At 36.4% G+C, this 18,437-nt stretch overlaps 1 protein-coding gene across 2 annotated transcripts in view; it reads right to left on the bottom strand.

Moving 5' to 3' along the window:
• Nucleotides 1–18,437, bottom strand: part of CPNE3 (copine 3) — a 31,572-nt gene that overhangs the window by 7,751 nt on the left and 5,384 nt on the right. For both annotated transcript variants that reach the window (XM_082499515.1, XM_082499516.1), the window contains exons 2-11: nt 12,836–12,975; nt 12,135–12,314; nt 10,885–10,959; nt 10,342–10,413; nt 9,450–9,533; nt 7,770–7,859; nt 4,216–4,314; nt 1,954–2,040; nt 1,343–1,402; nt 304–437 (exon numbers count right to left, since the gene is read on the bottom strand). In XM_082499515.1, coding sequence (XP_082355641.1) covers nt 304–437; nt 1,343–1,402; nt 1,954–2,040; nt 4,216–4,314; nt 7,770–7,859; nt 9,450–9,533; nt 10,342–10,413; nt 10,885–10,959; nt 12,135–12,314; nt 12,836–12,967 — 1,013 coding nt within the window. In that variant the 5' untranslated portion in view covers nt 12,968–12,975. The remainder of the gene's footprint in view (nt 1–303; nt 438–1,342; nt 1,403–1,953; nt 2,041–4,215; nt 4,315–7,769; nt 7,860–9,449; nt 9,534–10,341; nt 10,414–10,884; nt 10,960–12,134; nt 12,315–12,835; nt 12,976–18,437) is intronic.

Below are 18,437 nucleotides of genomic sequence, written 5' to 3'. Positions count from 1 at the left end.
GTAATCATTTCTAGGACCAAAACCAGTCTTTAACAGCAAATTGGCAAGAATGCAAGCATTTATTTAAATTAATGCTGCTCTTGAAATCACAGATGAAAAGCCTTGCTTGTCTGTTGTAAACAGAAGCTTCTGCTTGTGGTTATGTGATTGCGCACTGATTATGAAGTCTTTTTTAGCTCTACATTTCAGCTCAGAAGCTTAATTCCAATATACCTGCTGGCATCTTCAACACTGGTTTAAGAAACTACCACAAAAATCTATACATATCTAGAAAAATTATTTAAATGAAAATCTGAAACTTACGTATCATAATCCTGAATGACCAGTCCTACAGACCAAATGGCTGTTAGGTATTCATTAACTCCATTAGGGCTGAGGTAATGCAGAGAGTCTGGAGAGCGAGGGTCTCCGTTGGAGCCTGTAAAATCTATCCCCACCTGTCAAATGCAATATTTGTATCAAATTGCTGTTAGAGATAAAATTATGTTTCTTATCTCTCGCAAAGCCAAAGTGAAAATCATGAGAGTCATAAACAGTAGTTACCAGGATATCTACAAATGTAATAGGCACAATACTTAGAGGCAGGTTTCTTGGAATATTAACACTCTTAAAACAATGCCACTATAAAACCAGCAGAAGCTCCACATCTCTCAGAATGGCTGAACTGACTTTCACGTATCAGGTTTCCACTATGTTTACTTTCAGTTTCTGTTCACAGCAGTTCTTCAATAGCTGTTAAATTAATTTCACATTGGTTCTTGCCATACACATTTTTCAGAAGTATGACTAGTCAGACACCACAGAAGCCTTCAGCTAGTTCTTTCTGACCTCAGTGGGTCTTCTGTGCTTTGGTGATGAGGCGTATTTCCAGGGTGAAGACATATTACTGTTATTTGTGCTGCATTTGGTTTGCGAATTACACAACTTAAGGGTCCTAATCCATATGATCACTTCTGTATTGTTTTCACTAAGCAAAGGGCCTTGAAAACCACCATCAAGGGCAAAAGTGAAATCTTTGGTCAGAGGAAGAAAAAAAACCAAAAGTGCCCTTATGAAAAGGAAACTTGAAGTAAATCAGAGAATTGTAAATTTCTCCTTGGTCTCCATCCACACAGCACAACTACTTCCTAAGGAACATAACTACAGGTTCAGAACTTTGTGGCATGAGTAAAGAAAATAATTTTTTCTAAACAGACTAGATGGAGTCTGGCAAAATGTTTTTTCCCCTCCATGCTACGGACAACAACAAAAAAAAAATCAAATGAAGAGCACAAGCAATCAATTATATAATTCCATTTGTTCCAAAATTCAAAAGCTACTTTCTAGAAATGATTTAACTTACTGTGAAATTCAGCTGACACCCACCCATGATGTAATCAAGGAATGTGCATTCTACTATGATCTAAAAATAGAAGTTAAAGATAGAAATTAACTTTTTTTTTTAAATGGGAGAAAACCAATAAGTATTATTGCAGCAACTTTTGAGGTTCCAGATTTATCTTTACCCATGCAAAACACTACTTTTACTCTATAGATATTCCACTCACCCACTGCAGTAAGGATATTTACAGCATGTGCCATCACACACTCAGTGCATCAGAATCAGGCTTTTTACAAAATTACAGGCAGACAACAAAACACCTCCAAACCCAACATATTATGACAGACTTACCAGCTTTTAATTCACCACAAAACGATGAGCTGATAAACGCAGCGGTTCAGGAACAACCTTACAAATTGGTAAGCAACCTTTGCCACATAGGCAAAGACAGACACCCAATTCAGCTGTTAGTCTGTCTCCTTATATGAATCAGAGCCCTTAAATATTTACTGTGTCTGGAACTTCCAGACATTTTAAAGTTTCTTGCAGTTTGAGGGTGAGGGCATACTAGATGAGAGTTGCTATGCCTGAATGCTTAAAAACAAAGAGTCACACTAGAATATATTACTGACCTCACAGTGCTTAACGCTCACAATGCCAGAGTTTTTATAGTTTTTTTTCTTCTGTCTTTTCTTTTCATTGATGCACTCAAATTCAACCTGCACAAACGCAAACAAATCCAACCAAAGCATGATAAATATCATTTATGCAACAAATTTAAAAATTCTTTATTCTAGGACTGGTACTTTGGGCTTGTATTAAAAATACAGTTCATTTCACTATCAAGCAAAATTAAGCCCAGTCTGCCCAAAATCAGCAAGAAAAAAAAAAAAAAACATTAAGACAGAAATCCTCTCTTATCCAAAAGTTTACAAATATGTTTGTTTAGATAACTATATTTTCAACCAAAGAAATTTTGTACCATTTTCTCTGTGAGGATTCTGCTAACAACTTTCTTTTTAGTAAAGATATGGTGATTCAGACTAAGCATTACTGTTTCCCACAGCTGTGGCAGTAACACGGGAAATAAGAGGTATAATGTTTAAGCTTTCCCAAATCAGTTGTGGAGGCTTCATCAACTAAACCAATACCTTAACCTCCAAGTGCAATGAAAAGCTAGCCAGGTGACAAAGCTCCTGCCATCACACACTCATGATGCACAGTGCAACGTGTCTGGTGCATAAATAGTCTGAGCAGGTATTCCAGTCATGCCTTTTGGCTCAGTGCCAGAAACAGGTTCCACTGCTGTGGTTTAAGTTAATTAAGTTTTAAAAAGTGATCTTGCAATTAATCTCAAGCGAAAAAATGCACTAACGAGGTCAGCACCTGAGAAGCTGAGAAGTCTACATGCCTCTTGTTTACTTTTGTTTTTTGGATGTTTCACCATGAGCATCACTTCTATTTGATGGAAATTGTCTTTCAGGGACTTGGCTTTGTGCTATGTCAACTGGTGAGGTACTTGCTAACGATGGCCATGAGATACATAGCATTTACAATCTTTCAACTACATTTTCTTTCAACTCCATTTCAACTATATTTTTATAATCCTCCAACCAGAGCTTACTAAGAGCATACCTGGGGGGAAGATCAAATAAATCAATGAATCAATCAGCAGTTCTCCAGAGAATGAAAAGCCACTCGTTCACTTCAGTCATACAAGACTAGCTTTTTCAGCAACTGAGGATACAGAGTCACACCCACGCTCACCTCAAGTAAACCTGAGAGAAGTTGTGCCAAGTCCCCCACAGGTGCAGCTGATGCCAAAATTGTGGGAATAACTAAAGATCACACTTGGAGGATAAAAGTCAAATTCTAATGTGCACTAGAAATATTTTACAGACATTATCAAATTAATCAGATCACACAGGATTAGAGCTTAGTTCCATTTAAAAGTAGAAGAAACCTCGAGCACATTATTTGTGTTGTCTCGAATCTTTGCTGAACTGAACCATACATAACTGAAAATGAACTCAGAAATAGGTCTCTAAAAGAAAAGCATGGCAGGGCACAAAGCAGCAATCAAAAAACCACTATGGTCAAGGTTGACTCTTCACATTCAAAAGCTCTGAAATTTAGCACAAATGCAACACTCAAGATGTTAGAAAAGTACAACCAGGCACTCGATATATCCCGTTATTATTAATGCAGGAGCAGTTATGCAGGTTTTACAGAATTAAAGGAAAAGATGGTAAAATATTTTGATAACACACGTCCATAAAACGAAGACTGTTATGTTAAGGCTGCTATGCCACCTTTTGTCTTCTAAACGTAAACCTCATCTATTAAAAGGTTTGCAACTTGTTATAGTTCATAAGAACACCAATGCTAACTTCACTTTAAAGAAGAGCCACCTAACATAACACATTCAGTTGCATTTTTCTGCAGTGGCATAAATGTTGATTTTTTTCACATTCACTAAGGTATGCATGATATCTGATAAGTGCCATACTTGAAATAAAGGACTGATTAAAACTTGAAAAAATACTACAAGCTTTGGCCTTTTAACTGCAGTGAAATTTATACTGCATTCTATCTTTTAACACTCTATTTTTTTATTTCTGTGTTTTTATGATTAGTGAAATTAATTTGTGCTGATGGTTAGGTATTTAGATATCTAATATTAAAAACTGTTAAAAACTGTTATTAAAAAATTAATCCTAGGAAAGAAGATGCATAATGTAAATGCTGAGTCAGCCTCAACTACAGCAGCATTGCTAAGGTGTATCCTAACACAACTTCCAATACCTGCAAGTCAGGTGATGCCCATTTTGCTCCAAAATGACTAAAACAACTTGTCAAAAACAGATAGCCAGCTTAGACTACCTAAGACTTACAGGTGAGGACCGAGATGCTTCCTTCAGTTTTGACATCGTAGTTTGAAAACTTCCTATGAGATCATGAGACCCATCACTATCATAGTCATAGCACTCAACCTAAAATGAAGCATTTTTCAGCGTTAGTAATGGAAATGGCCCTACAAAAACAATAAACACTGCAACAGCATTTCTAGTTCAGGTAAACCTGAACATCCAAAACATTCCTAAATCTCTTATATTATGGAGTCTTTCTCATGTTGCAGTCTTAGAATTGCATAGAGTTGCATCTAAAAATTACGGATTAAGATAGGGTAAAAGCCAATATGCCCAGTTTCAGATCAGATCTGCCACTGAAGTGAAAGAGAGATGAGAATACTAAGCAGAGTCAGGTCCCACACGAGCAGCTAACAACAATTATACTGAACTACATCTTGGGAGTGAGGGGGTGTCAGGAAGAGTAGGAAAACAATCTGTAGGTGGTTTTTTGATTAAGAAACATAGTTTTTCAGAGATATTAAGGAAATTTAACTAACTCCGAGCATCCAGCTAAAAATTAGTTATTCAGTGACCACAAGAGTTTTATTAATATTTTATAGTACTTCATTAATCTTCAGGATAACTCAAAATTTATAAGTATTTCAAGGTTCAGCCCTAAATCTAGAAATAAGACTTGGATTTTTTAATTTTTTTTTTTTTTTTTTTTTTTTTTTTTTTTTAAGATTAGCAAATTTAAACGGTCACTATGATCCACACTTCGTGGATCTGAATGTCAACTAAAATACCTCTTTTCCTTTATTCAATGTTTAATATTAAGTTTTACTATTCAATCGAGTAATCTTTTAACACTCCACCAAAAAGGCAGAACAAGTGAAAAATAATTTTTTTTTGTTTGAAAACCTATCAGTTTCAGTAAGCATGATTTTACCATTGTTACTTTAACCTTACAGTGTCCTCAATTTTTGTTTTCTAAAAGCTCAACTTATGAATGTGCCCCAACTGCCTTTCTAGGTAAAAAGGTTGGTATTTATCTGTAATAGCATATGCTAATTCCATCCACTCCTGATATTTTATTTCAGTTTAGCAACACAGACATGCTAGCTAAATTAATCAAATCACAGAAAAAAATAATTCAATAATAATAACAATAATGATGATAAATAATAACAATAATAAATCAAGAGTCAAAGTAGGAACCACTGTTATTTGGAATCAAAATAAACTTCACAAAAAACTTTTCTGAATAGATATGGCTTAAACTGAACAGCTATTTTCATGTCTGTCTTTCCAGACTTAAAAAATTGTATGTTATATTCAAGAAACATTATTGGCTGCTTCAATGAGGAATAAGAAGTAAAACAAACAACTTCAACATACACTTGAGCTTCTGAGAGGAATTATCTTTCTGAAAACAAACAGTAATGCTGAAGCACAAAATACGATGCGCAGCTTGCAAGTTCTACAATGTGCAAAACATGCCTCTGTTGCAGTTTGTACTACTCCTACAACATATAGAATGCACTAATAAATAAATAAAATGCATGCACATGCACTGAATAGCAACTTAAATCTCATACAAGCAGACACAGTATGAACAGACTAATGTTCATGGCAGGTGCTATGTAAATTCTTTTGAATGCCATAAGTTAAGCCAATCAAATACTCAGCCAGGTGCTGCAGTACCTGAAATTTAAAACTGAAGATATTTCCTAAGCCAATAGTTATGATACCTGTTCGCATTTAGCACAGTCATTTCTTTTCCTTTTAAAGGGATCAAAATTTGTCTTACTTGATATATTTGACCCATGTAAGCCAATTTTCAATATTTACTCCAGGCAAGACAGAAAGATTTCTTTTGTTCCACACATGCTCTCCTGGACACGCAATAGTGCTAGGGAACCATATGATAAAATTGCATACACATTTTCCCCAGCAGAACTAGGCATGCTTGTTACAGATGAAAGGCTTATATTTTCAACGCAGAAAAACTTCACTGACTGCAAACACACTCACATGGAATACAGCAATAAATCCAGAAGATAAAGAATCAACTTGGTTTGTGCATTGCTGGGGATACACAAACTAAGCCATTAAATAGGTGAAAAGCCACTCATTATGGAAAAGTTGGTGGTTTTACTTACTATGACAAATAGCCCATTACGTATGCAACTGTGCGCATATAAAAGTGTTAAAAGTACTGTTTAATCCTTCAACAACACTGTAATACAAGTCTGTTTGCATTTTAATGTTTGAGGTGATGGCTCTCGGATTTCTAACTTAAGACATAATCCTACCTTCTGTCTGCAAGTCCGTAACAACTCCAAGTAAAATCTCTTTCCTCTGGAAATAAACCTACACTTCTGAGGTAACATTCCAAAGAACAGACTTCATTAAAATGATGACAGAGCTGAGAATAACTCCATCTTAAAAGATATATTTTAATCAATGGTCTATAGTTTTAGTATGGCTGTTTATTGAAAAAGAGAAATATATTTACAGTATATGGAGATGTAAGAGCTGTCACAGCTTTTGGGGGGAAAAGGGAATCAGAAAGGAACGAGAATGAAAAAAACACAGAAGCAGCAAGGGAAGAGGGTTCTGAGCTTGTAAAGTTGTTCATTAGTCTGCTCTATAATTATGTATTTAAATCTATACAGGTGCTTGTAACACCTAGATCCCTGTGGCTGTTAAGCATTTTCCAGGACTGCCTCAAGTCATATGACTAATACCTGTCACATGCAGATTATGCTCTCATTTTTCCTTCCCAGAGGAAGAACGGCAAGTACAGTCGTTTGTTTCATTTGTGGTTTTTTTTCCAAATGCTAAAATATTAGGTTCCTAACGTGTTCATAATAGCTTATAAATGGTATTTTGTTTGTTTTTTAGCTTCTCCTAAACAGAATTCCTGAAGAAAAATATTCATACCTTATACATAATTTACACAAGATAAGATTTGAAGATACAAAGAGTGGGAGACCAGTCCTGGTAAAACTATCACTTCACAGGTTTGGTTGACTTTCTGACAGAAAAGTTCAGTTCATCTGAGGCGAAAAGTTGCTACATCTGGCATCCACAGGATACATCGGTTATCTCAACTAGTATATTAAGTGTAATTAATTGTATCAGGTAGTAGATTAAGAATTTCATTGGTGTTACCTGTTGCATCAGTAACAAAGTATTACAAGTTCTGTAACATAGAACAAAGCATATTCTAGCCTTTACGACACTTGTTTCACTATACAGTATCTTAAAACCATCAATTTTGCCTGATGCAACACTAAAACTGTACAATCTAAATAAGAAACTGAATTGGACATTTCAAAGCTACTTATGTTCAACTGTTTTCCCAGACTTTCAAAGATCAACTTTTACCAGATAATGCATTGCAAATGTGATTTTTTTTTCCTAGAACACGCATGTATCTCTGTGACTTTCAAATAGGAATAAAAAATCCTAATACTTTCAATTCAATTTGAAACAAAAAGAGGCAATAACTAAAATAACATATCTTCCATTTATTACATATTCTAATTTTTTTAATGCATTAGTTCATACAAACATTTTATATACATTACCTTGATGGACTTGTCCATGTCACTGTAACACAGAGAATTGAGAGAGACTTTAAAGGGCCTCCAAACGGGATTCAGGTTGTTTTTAATAACCTATAAAAAAAACCCAAAACAAACAAAACACAAACCCAAACCAACCGAATAGCATTGTTCACAAGAGTAGAAAGTAGACATCATAATTGGTCATACCTTCACAAACTAAACATTCCTAACATGCAGTACCATTGTCCAAAAGAGATGGTATCTTTTAACTCTGTATTTCTCTGGACTGCACTGTGATCTACTATATCACTCAGCCACTACACTGCAAAAAATTAAATTTCCTCATTGCTACATGAATACTAACTTAATTTTTTTAGTAAGCAAACACATATATGCATACACACAAACATATATAAAAGCATGACTTACAAAAAAAAACACGAAAAAAGATTACACTGGAATTTCTGAATACATCAATGCTTTGGAGATTACAATTCACTCCAGTTTATATTTATTCTGAAATGCCACTTATTGAAATATGCCCTCAAAAAATTCATGGTATAGTTAAGCAGAAACAGTGCATGAGGATAAAAAGACACCCTGCTGCACACAGTCACTCAAGGTGAATGCTAAATAAGTGATATTTAAGAATAATACTGAAGAAACTTCAGAATTTGTCAACCGCAAAGTATCTGTAATATACCAAATATACCAAATGATGATCTAATAAAGCACAAGAAACTACACGCAATAAGCAATACTTAACTAATAACAGCTAGTAATAGTAATACTTCTAGCACTGTAGGAGCGCAGAGAAAGAAATCCCTCCTTTTGAAAATAAAAACAGTAAATAATACTAACATAAAAAGGTTTTTAAAATCTGTAATATAAAGAACTAATCCTTCAGCCAGTTCTAGGCTGGAACAGCAAATTCTGGATTCATTATTGAAATTGAAGATGACTGAAATGCTCATGGAAAAGATACATTTTGTGCAGAAGAACCACGTAATGAGAGAAACTATTTTTATAAATCTGACACAAAAAGGATTTATACTTCTTCAACATCTGTGCTTCAAAATTAAGATGGCCACTATTTCAAACGCGCACAGTACCTCAGTTCTGACTAGGGCTTGGGCTTCCACTACAGTGAGACATTTTGAACCTACTCCTACCCTGTCAGTTGCTGCCACAGGACCTCTGCACCTCCTCCTGGGTGGAAGGCTGCTGCTGCTGCTCAAGCACGTTTTCCCTCGCTCAGCATTACCCTTGGCCTGCCCTTGCTATTACTTTCATTAGTAAACGGTACTAGGTGACACTGACACAAGAACAGCACGGTCACATGAATGCCCAAATTCTAACCTCAGAGTAACACCGAGACAAACGTCCCTGTGTGAGTATGCAGTACCTTTTCAAAACATCTGTTTTCTTCTAGATTGCAGAAAGTTTGGGGGAAAAAAAAATTAAAAAAAAAAAAAAAAAGTATTTTCCTTTAAAATAGTATGGCATAAACCAGAATCTGAGTAAGGTAGACTTCCCATCCTGTGAGAAAATCAGTGGAAGAGCTGAGGTGATTTCTAACTGGTCTACATGTCAACTACCACAACATCCTCTTCTTTTTGTAAGACACTGTACGTCTAGTTCTGTGACACACTGGAAATCAAATAACTTTAATCCCTAGGTTGTTGACTGAAAATATCCTACCTCTGTTCTGTGAACCATCACCCAGTTTCCATCTCCAGTCTGCTTGTGGAATTCCAGATAAGGATCTGACTTTCCAAAAAAATCCTGTATTTAAAGAACATGTAATTATCCCAGAACAGCCTGTGGCATGAATGCCATTAAATACTAGTTAAAACACACTTAGATTAACAAAATGTACACTACATATTCAGGGAACAAAAGTTTTAGATGAAGAAATGCAAGTCTGATTATATAACCACCTATGAAAGAGAGGAAGAAAACATGGCATGTCCATCAATTTCGGATAAAAGTTCTGCAGTGTCCACGTACTAAATACCCGGCAGTTCAAGCAAAAGAACACTTATAAGTACTATAAAGGATAGTTAGGAAACTAAGGATTTAATCCAGTTAAAAAAAGTACCATTAAATTGACTGGGAAGAATAATAACACTTTTCCATTATCAATTTTTTTTTTAATTTTGTTTTTAAAAGTCTTTCTAAATGCAGTATGTTTAGCCAGCCCCAAAATATTTAATTAACAGATTTATGTACTCCAAAGTACACTCTTTACCATCTATTTCAGAGATTTAACAAGTAATCATTTATACAATTATTCAAATCAATTGATATACCAAAACTCCCTATCTTTATTATTAGAGGTAAAGATTTACATTTAAAAGAAAGCACGTTGTTCGTGAAATATCCCTACAATTATTTAGAAACATAATTCATTTCAAAACAGTCAATGAAGTTATTCTGAAGCAATCTTTCATCTATCTCTTTTTTAGCCTACGAAAAATCTTAATGGATTTAATTATTTAACTGAAAAATAAGAAAGAATATTTTAATGTTTTCTTTTTGACAAGATTCTGATGTTACTAATTTATCAAAGAAACAGCAATCACTTAAATACCTTATTGTCCAGTTTCCTTGCTTCTACTTCCAACACAACTACCCTGTTATCCTTCACTTCTTCTGCTGTTATCTAGATACGCACAGAAAATAAAATACTTGTTTTATATTCAGGAACTACGTAGTTTTCTCATATTCACAACACTCCTATAACAGGTCCATTAAAAAAAAAAATCATGTTTGCTCACAAATGAAGCATTAAAAAATGGGGTCAAGGGAAGGAGGAACAATTTGATTTGACATTGGGATTCGCTAGACAATGACACTGGCAATTAAAGCTACTGCCCAAACAGTAGCACATTGGATGCTGTAATTATTTTGATGGATGCAATGAGACTTATAGATGCAGAAGGTGGGTTGGTCTCCTTTTGGATGACAAAGAAATATTACTGGAAGAAAAAAAAATGTTTTAAGATACTTTTTGCAGCACTGTAGATTAGACACACTGTATTCAAGCTAGTAACTGGGGAAAAAAAAAAAAAAAACCAACACAAAAATATATAAGGATAAATGCTGAAGAGATTTATTGTCTTAATTGTCTTACCGTAATACTTCCTTTTCCAGCAGGTCTGCCATTTTTAAGTACTAATGGTTTTGTTAGAGTCCTGCTAGAAACTATCTGCCAAGACAAAATTTGAGAATAATGCATTATTAGTGCAATTTAATAGATTTTCAAAGGAATGAAATAAGATAGTGAGGTATTTCATTTTAGGAATTTTTCCTTCATCATGAAGATGACAGCATTACATTTACTTCCCATGATCTCCTATAAATAAATAGGTAATACTTGATACATTTCAAAATTTTAAAATATATAAGTAGATGAACACACGTAGAGTTTCAGGAGCAATATGAAATAAAATGTCTTGTAGCAACATAATGCACACACATGGACAAAGATAAGACCTTAAGTTCCAATCTCAGATTGTTCTGAATTTTTTCATACGTGCCAAACACATGCATGCCACATTTCATAAATGGCTTCAGCAAACACATTACTAAACACGAAGTTTGTCATGCAAACAAACGTCAACCTCCCCCTGCAGTGTTTCCAGATTTTATTTTATCCTCTTCAGGCAATGCTTTCTCAGAAGTGTGTCTATTCATTCTACAGGTCCTTCTTTACTTTAAGAATGAAGAATTAATTTTAAATTGTTACTGAATTTCATTTCACAATGCCTCCATCTTCATAATGCACTTAAAATAAAATTACTTTAGACGCAGGGGAGGAGAAATCCCCCCAAAAAAACTCTCCTAAGAAGTGCCTTCAAAGGATCTATTAGAAAGAACAAATTGAAAAGAAGCTGCCTGGTTGCAACAGCACCAATAGCAGAATTTGACAGGGAAATGGGAGCGAAATCAACAGTAGACAGAACCAGATTCACTGCTTGCCTTGAGTGGAAAACAAATTACAAGATTAACACGGCCCTTGTGAACACTTATGTTGCTATACACCAATTCTCTTTCTATGGAGCATAAAAAAAAGACTTTGAATAAAAGAGTAAATAAACAGCAATTACTACTTTGTGCTCATTGACAGTCCACTTACTTTGAGATAGCAATCTGGACAGTCACCATTCTAGAGTACATTTCAGGGGATCAACTCAGGACCTTTTGCAAACAAAATGTGTATACTCTGAACAGAGGCTTGAAAAAAACAAATGAAGGGAATCCTGTTCAACTTGAGTACCTGAACTATACAAGAACATTGTGATAAATCGAAAATAAAAGTGGTTAATGATTCACATTAAAATATATTTTCTTAATTCTAAGGGAAATCATCTGCATACTTACTTGTCCCAGTGTACATTCAAATTCTCCTAAGAAGTCGTCATCATTCAGATCAAAGGTTTTGTTATCGATGTCATATATTCCAAATTTAAGTTTCTGAACAAGCTCAAAATAGTAATCAATTAGGAATTTCTTGGCAAACTTTGGGTTCAAGGAATTCTTAACTCTTTCTGTGCGATCAACCTGAAGTTAGAAAGATATCACTTTATCCAGTATTTCACCAACCAAACAAGCACTCAAATAAAAATTAAAAAAAAAAAAAAATCAAAAACTTTCAAAAGTTCTTCTTAGTATAAACCCATATTTTCCTACAAACCTTTCATCAAATATAAATAACCACATTATATTACAAATCCCACTGCTGTAAGTCAGATGTATTTGAGGACCTGTTTTTCTTTGCTCCCTGTAAGGAGTACCTGTTCCTGCACAGGGAAGACCAACATAAAAATGGTATATTGTCAAATGCAGGATAAGACACTAGTTTTGGAGTACTGTATTTATAAAAGTACATGTAAGCACTTGGAAGGCTTCTTCTGTTGGTCCACACATGGCTAGGGGAACAGTGCTAAAAATCAGACAGGTGTTAAGTATTTATTAGAAAACTATTATTAGTATTTTAATGAAATCATATGCTCCAGTGTCTTAAAAGGTTCAACAAGTTAGACTGTGTTTTTAGCAGATTCATGAGAAGCATCACACTGTACCTCATACCACTGCTGACCACTCGTGTTCTGGAGAAGCACACACAGCGGGTCCGACTTCGAACCAACATCTTTATCCAAGAGATTGGTGCAGGCAATAGTCAGCTCCACTTTTGTCACACACTGTGCCGCCATCTGTTAAGCTAGAAAGCAGCAACAGAAATCATTATTTAATATATATACTAAAAAGCAAACAACGGGATTGTCACAATGCATTAATGCTCTGACTGATCATTAGAATTGTTAGCTTGTCAGGAGAGAGATTGGAGGCTCCAAATGCAAATTTTAAGATTTATGATGTATCAACACTACTGTATTACTGTCATACTCTTGGCTTTGCCACATAGGTATAAAACTTCTTTTCAACATCTGCACGTAAGAAACAGTATCAGGTTTCTTAGAATGCTTGAGGAACCAAATGGAAAACAGAATACACCATGAAGAAAGCACAGTGATTTGAACTGCTGACAATAAAATTTCGCAAGCTTTAAATTACATCCTGCAAAGCTCACATGAATGTCAGTATCTCATAATGTAGATATTATTAATAATTCAATGAATAATTAAAAAAAAAATCATAATATATACTCCCCCACCAAACCTTTGTAACAAAATGCTGAAGCCATGAGTATGGCAGAATTGGAAAAGGAGTTTAAGTGAGTAACAGGAATAGGTGATCTTGCTTTAGTAAACCTTAAAAAACAATTAAAATTTTTAATAATAGGGATAAACAACTTTGAAGTCAAGTAATAATTGAGAACTAGGAGGAAGTGTGCTTTCCGGAGGTTCATTTGAAAAAATAACAACTGAAAGCTTTCTCACATTTCCTCTTAATTAGCTCAATCGTTTTCTGCTGGAACTGAGAAGACCAACAGATACTACAAACCTACAGAAACAACTTCATTATCAGTTATGAATCCAATTCTGCAATAATGTGCATTTGCAAGCCTAATTAGGCCTGACCAGCAGGTATTTTCAATATTAAAAGAATCTCTTCAGTTTTACTCTTCAGGAATACAGCTGATCATTTCCAGCACTCTGTGGGAGGTAAGCCTCTACAGCACAATTGCCCTTCACTCAGAGACTAAAACTTCCAAGTGTTCCTGTAAGCAGCCTACCTTGGAAGTTCCCAAGCCTCTTTAGCTTCAGGTTCTCCTTCTCTGCAGTAACCCCACAGTCCAGAGACAGTATCCCTCTGGATATTTATTTTTACTATTTATCTTGAAAGTGCATAAGACACTAAACAGAGTAAGGAAGAAAAGACAATTGCTTCTATCTAGCCAATTCACTTGCATCATACACGTATAGTGTACTTGAACATGAAACTATACTTATCCTAAGCCATCTCTCTTCCTTTCACTGTATTCATATGACTTTTGGTGAAAAAAAACTTTTTTTGAGAGGCAAAAAGATGGAAAAAGGGAACAATGAACTGAAACCAGGAGAAAGAAAACACTGCTTGAGGGAATTTTCCTGAGGCTTCCTGTATTCCACTAGTGCACACTTCACATGTTGCCTCTCCATCTCTGTTCTGCTATCTTAGAGACGGACCTTTTGGAGACTGAAGTAAAAATAAATGATCTGTAAAGAAACCCCTCAAACATCTATGCACCTAGAGTATTTTCAAGCATGTCAAATTCAGGGAAACCCTCCTGCATCTCCCAAACACCTAAACATGATTCCGTCTTTGAGTATCTTTTGCTCCAATGATTTTACCAAGTTTCAGTCATTGTCCTTGATGGAAAAAAAAGTGAAGCTCCAAATTCCAAGTATTTAAATTGTTTTCAAACCCATGTTTTTTAGGCTTTGAAATCCTGCCCTTAAAAAGCAGTCTGCCCCCTTTTTCCTGGTTCTCTTTTTATACTGATATTTTCCATTCCCTATTGCTTTCCTGGCTGCCAGACAGAACTCATTAACAGTCAGTGGCGTTGCCCATAGAATCCAGTGCAGACCAGTGCATGACTCCTTAATGGCTGTTTCCAGAAAAACAACTTTCTGCTGACAAAGTGATGCTCTAATGCCTACTGAAGCTGCAACAGCAAGTTAAAAGGGTTCTCATGGAATTCAACAAAATTCAAACTTGAATTGAGATGTATTTCCCAAAACAATCAACATTTTCTTGCTCTAACTTCCCTGAAACTCCTTATTATTGTGAGTCTCTAAAAGGACTTATTGCCACATTTCTTTCATTAAAGTAACATTTCCAAAAATCACTGGTAAACTGTGGTCCGGCTGGACGCCAGGTGCCCACCAAAGCCACTCTTATCAGTCCTCTCCTTAGCTGGACAGGGGAGAGAAAATATAACAAAAGGCTCATGGGTTGAGATAAGAACAGGGAGATCACTCGGCAATTACCATCATGGGCAAAACAGACTCAATTTGGGGAAATTAATTTTATTTATTGCCAATTAGAAGTCAGAATAGGGTAATGAGAAATAAAACTCAAATCTTAAAACACCTTGCTGCACCACCCCCTTCTTCCTGGGCTCAACTTCACTCCAGAATTCTCTACCTCCTCTCCCCCGTGTGGTGCAGGAGGACAGGGAATGGGAGTTGCAGTCAGTTCATCACACGTTGTTTCTGCTGCTCCTCAGGGGGAGGACTCCTCACACTCAGCGTGGGGTCCCTCCCACAGGAGACAGTTCTCCAAACTCTTCTATCATGAATCCTTCCCACAGGCTGCAGTTCTTCACAAACTGCTTCAGTGTGGGTCCTTTCCACAGGGCGCAGTCTTTCGGGAACAGACTGCTCCAGCATGGGTCCCCCACAGAGTCACAAGTCCTGCCAGCAAACCTGCTCCAGCATGGACTCCTCTCTCCATGGGTCCACAGGTCCTGCCATGAGCCTGCTCCAGCGTGGGCTTCCCACAGGGTCACAGCCTCTTTCGGGTGCATCCACCTGCTCCAGCGTGGGGTCCTCTACAGTCTGCAGGTGGATATCCGGTCCACCATTACTGTTCATGGACTTCAAGGGGACAGCCTGCCTCACCATGCTCTTCATCATGGACTACAGGGGAATCTCTGCTCTGGTGCCTGGAGCACCTCCTCCTCCTCCTTGTTCACTGACCTTGGTGTCTGCAGAGTTGTTTCTCTCACGTATTCTCACTCCCCTCTCTGACTGCAGTTGCTGAGGTTTTTTTTCCCCGTTCTTAAATACATTATCACAGAGAAACTGCCACCTCTGTAGTCCTCCCCTCCCGCTACCAAACCTTTGCCAGGCAAACCCAATACATAAACAAATAGCATCCAGTTAACTTAAAAATCTGGTCAGCTTTTTCTATACACCTCTGTATGTATGTGTGCACACATGTCCCACTTCTCTTACATCACAAGTACTTTCTTGCATGAATATGTCAATTCTGTTACTTCCTCTCCTCCCCCACGTCACTGACTCTCCCACTATGCATCTAATGGGGGAAAAAGGCAGATTTAGCACAATAGGTGCTGTGCAAAAAGCATCCTTTAACACACAGAGAAAGGATAAAAAAGCTGCTTCCCTTCCCTGAAATGCAAATGCTCGTTTGAGACCTAACAATTGCATCCATATTAGATAAAAGACAATTTGTAACGAGAACACACATTTATCCAAGAGGAGGATATTCGACTTGAAACCCAGACACAAAACCAAAACTTCCCAAATCCTGAGATGGTCCTTTAATCTCTTCCATTTCCAGTTTTGCAAAATCCAAAATGAAAAATAATGCAAGGCATTTTCCTCAGAGGTTTTGAGAATATTAGGAATCAATACTTGTATAATGGATTGAAGAGGTCTTTAATGCTTCTAATGCATTTCAAGAAATAATTTCGCTATTTTACTTGGAAAAAAGATAACACGATTATTCATAATACCGTGTTACGGTATTATGAATACGCTGGAGCAGGTGGATGCACCCGAAAGAGGCTGTGACCCTGTGGGAAGCCCACGCTGACACATTTTACAGTAAATAGTTGTGTACAACCTGATTTTCAATAACATTATATACATTAAAAATTATTAAAATACTTACTAGTGAGGAAAAAGTCATATCTCATTAACCCAATGCAGTATTTACAGTAGTGAAACTCAGTACATAAACAACAAATACTTCTCTTACAACATTGTGGTCATTACAGAACTGGCAGAGGGCACACAGATGCTTCACATATGTGAACTCAGAAGTCTTTTGAACAGCAATAGCTGTTGGAGTTCTGCATCTGCTGTACCAGTCTTTATGAGGATATTCCATGCTGCATAAAAGGAAGCATGACTCCAGCTCCACACAATTCTCCTCACATCTGAAAGCCTGTGTTAGCTGAAAACTTCCAAAACAGGTTTGAGAGTGGGTGGTAGGATTCCTAAAGATGATCAGCATTCTCAAGGACCAGAGTCACTGTCAGGTAAGTAAGCATGCTGTTTTTGAAGACCTGATGGAATACAGAGTCTGGCAAAGTGCAGTCTCTTCAGGATGGTGGAAATAAGAAATCACAGCTGCACTAGTGCATTTCCTCTTGAAATACCATCCTACAACACACTATCAGATCTATTAGGCAAATCAGATGCAAAACATTGTAGATACATAACTGGATTACTTGCACATTTGGGATATGGGAATAACTTTATGGACACAATAACATTGTTTGGGCTCTGGCAGGATAAGCCTTGACTGCCAGTAAGTTACATCACATAAAAGACTTATTTATTCAATTACTTATTGTTATGAAAGTAACTATGCTTCTCATTGGCCAAATATAATTAAAATCTCTGCTTTTCTCAAGCTATCAACTGTTTGTCTTCCACGCAGGGTACACCATAAAGTAAGGTAAAGCACACCAGAATGGGGCCAGATGACACCTCAGTAGTCTTTTTTATTGGAATGTTTTTTTATGACTGCAGGAGTGTATCAGACTTTTAAAAACACACCAATAATTCTGGACAGGAGAAGACTGAAAATTACTACATAAACTGTACAGAAGAACTTCCAACATCCAGAATCTGAACTGCAGCAATGTACGGTCACAAGGGAGATACTTGTTCCTGATCCTATGCCATTTCTAGGCTGCTCAAGAACATGATTAGGTCAAAGTATATTTGAGCTGTCATTATCAAAGCAAAACTGTAAGTCAAGGACTAGTCTTGTCTTGCAGTTCCACCAATCATAATGCTCTTTGAATTCCACTAATGATTCTATTGAAGATAAGTGGCATCCACCGAATAACCCAGCCAGTGTCTGCTTTTCAACAGAAACTGTCAATATGGCATTCTACCTCAAAAGGAACAGATCTATTATCAGAATAATCTTCTAACTGAGCACTTGGGATACTGCAGCAATCCTGACAATGCTGCAATACCAGAGGAGAGTACAGGCTTGCCCAGCTAACTTTCCAGATTAGTACAATGATATGTTCATAGCCATAGGTGCTTCCCAATCTAACAAGCAGAAATACATAACCACAAGACAAAATGACTAATGAAGTGAGCACTGCTCTAGCTGGGTTTGGTATCACTGCCTTTAGTCACAAGTCTCAAACCTGTTCTGATGCAAGCTATTGCTGTCATTGAACATCTCCTAGTTCCTGGGAAATACTAATAATTCAAATAGACCAAAAGTCCATATTTTGTAGTTACC

Source organism: Vanellus vanellus (genome assembly GCF_965231255.1).
Source record: "Vanellus vanellus genome assembly, chromosome: 2".
In the NCBI taxonomy this organism is placed as follows: domain Eukaryota; kingdom Metazoa; phylum Chordata; class Aves; order Charadriiformes; family Charadriidae; genus Vanellus; species Vanellus vanellus.
This window is presented reverse-complemented; position numbering and strand designations above follow the sequence as displayed.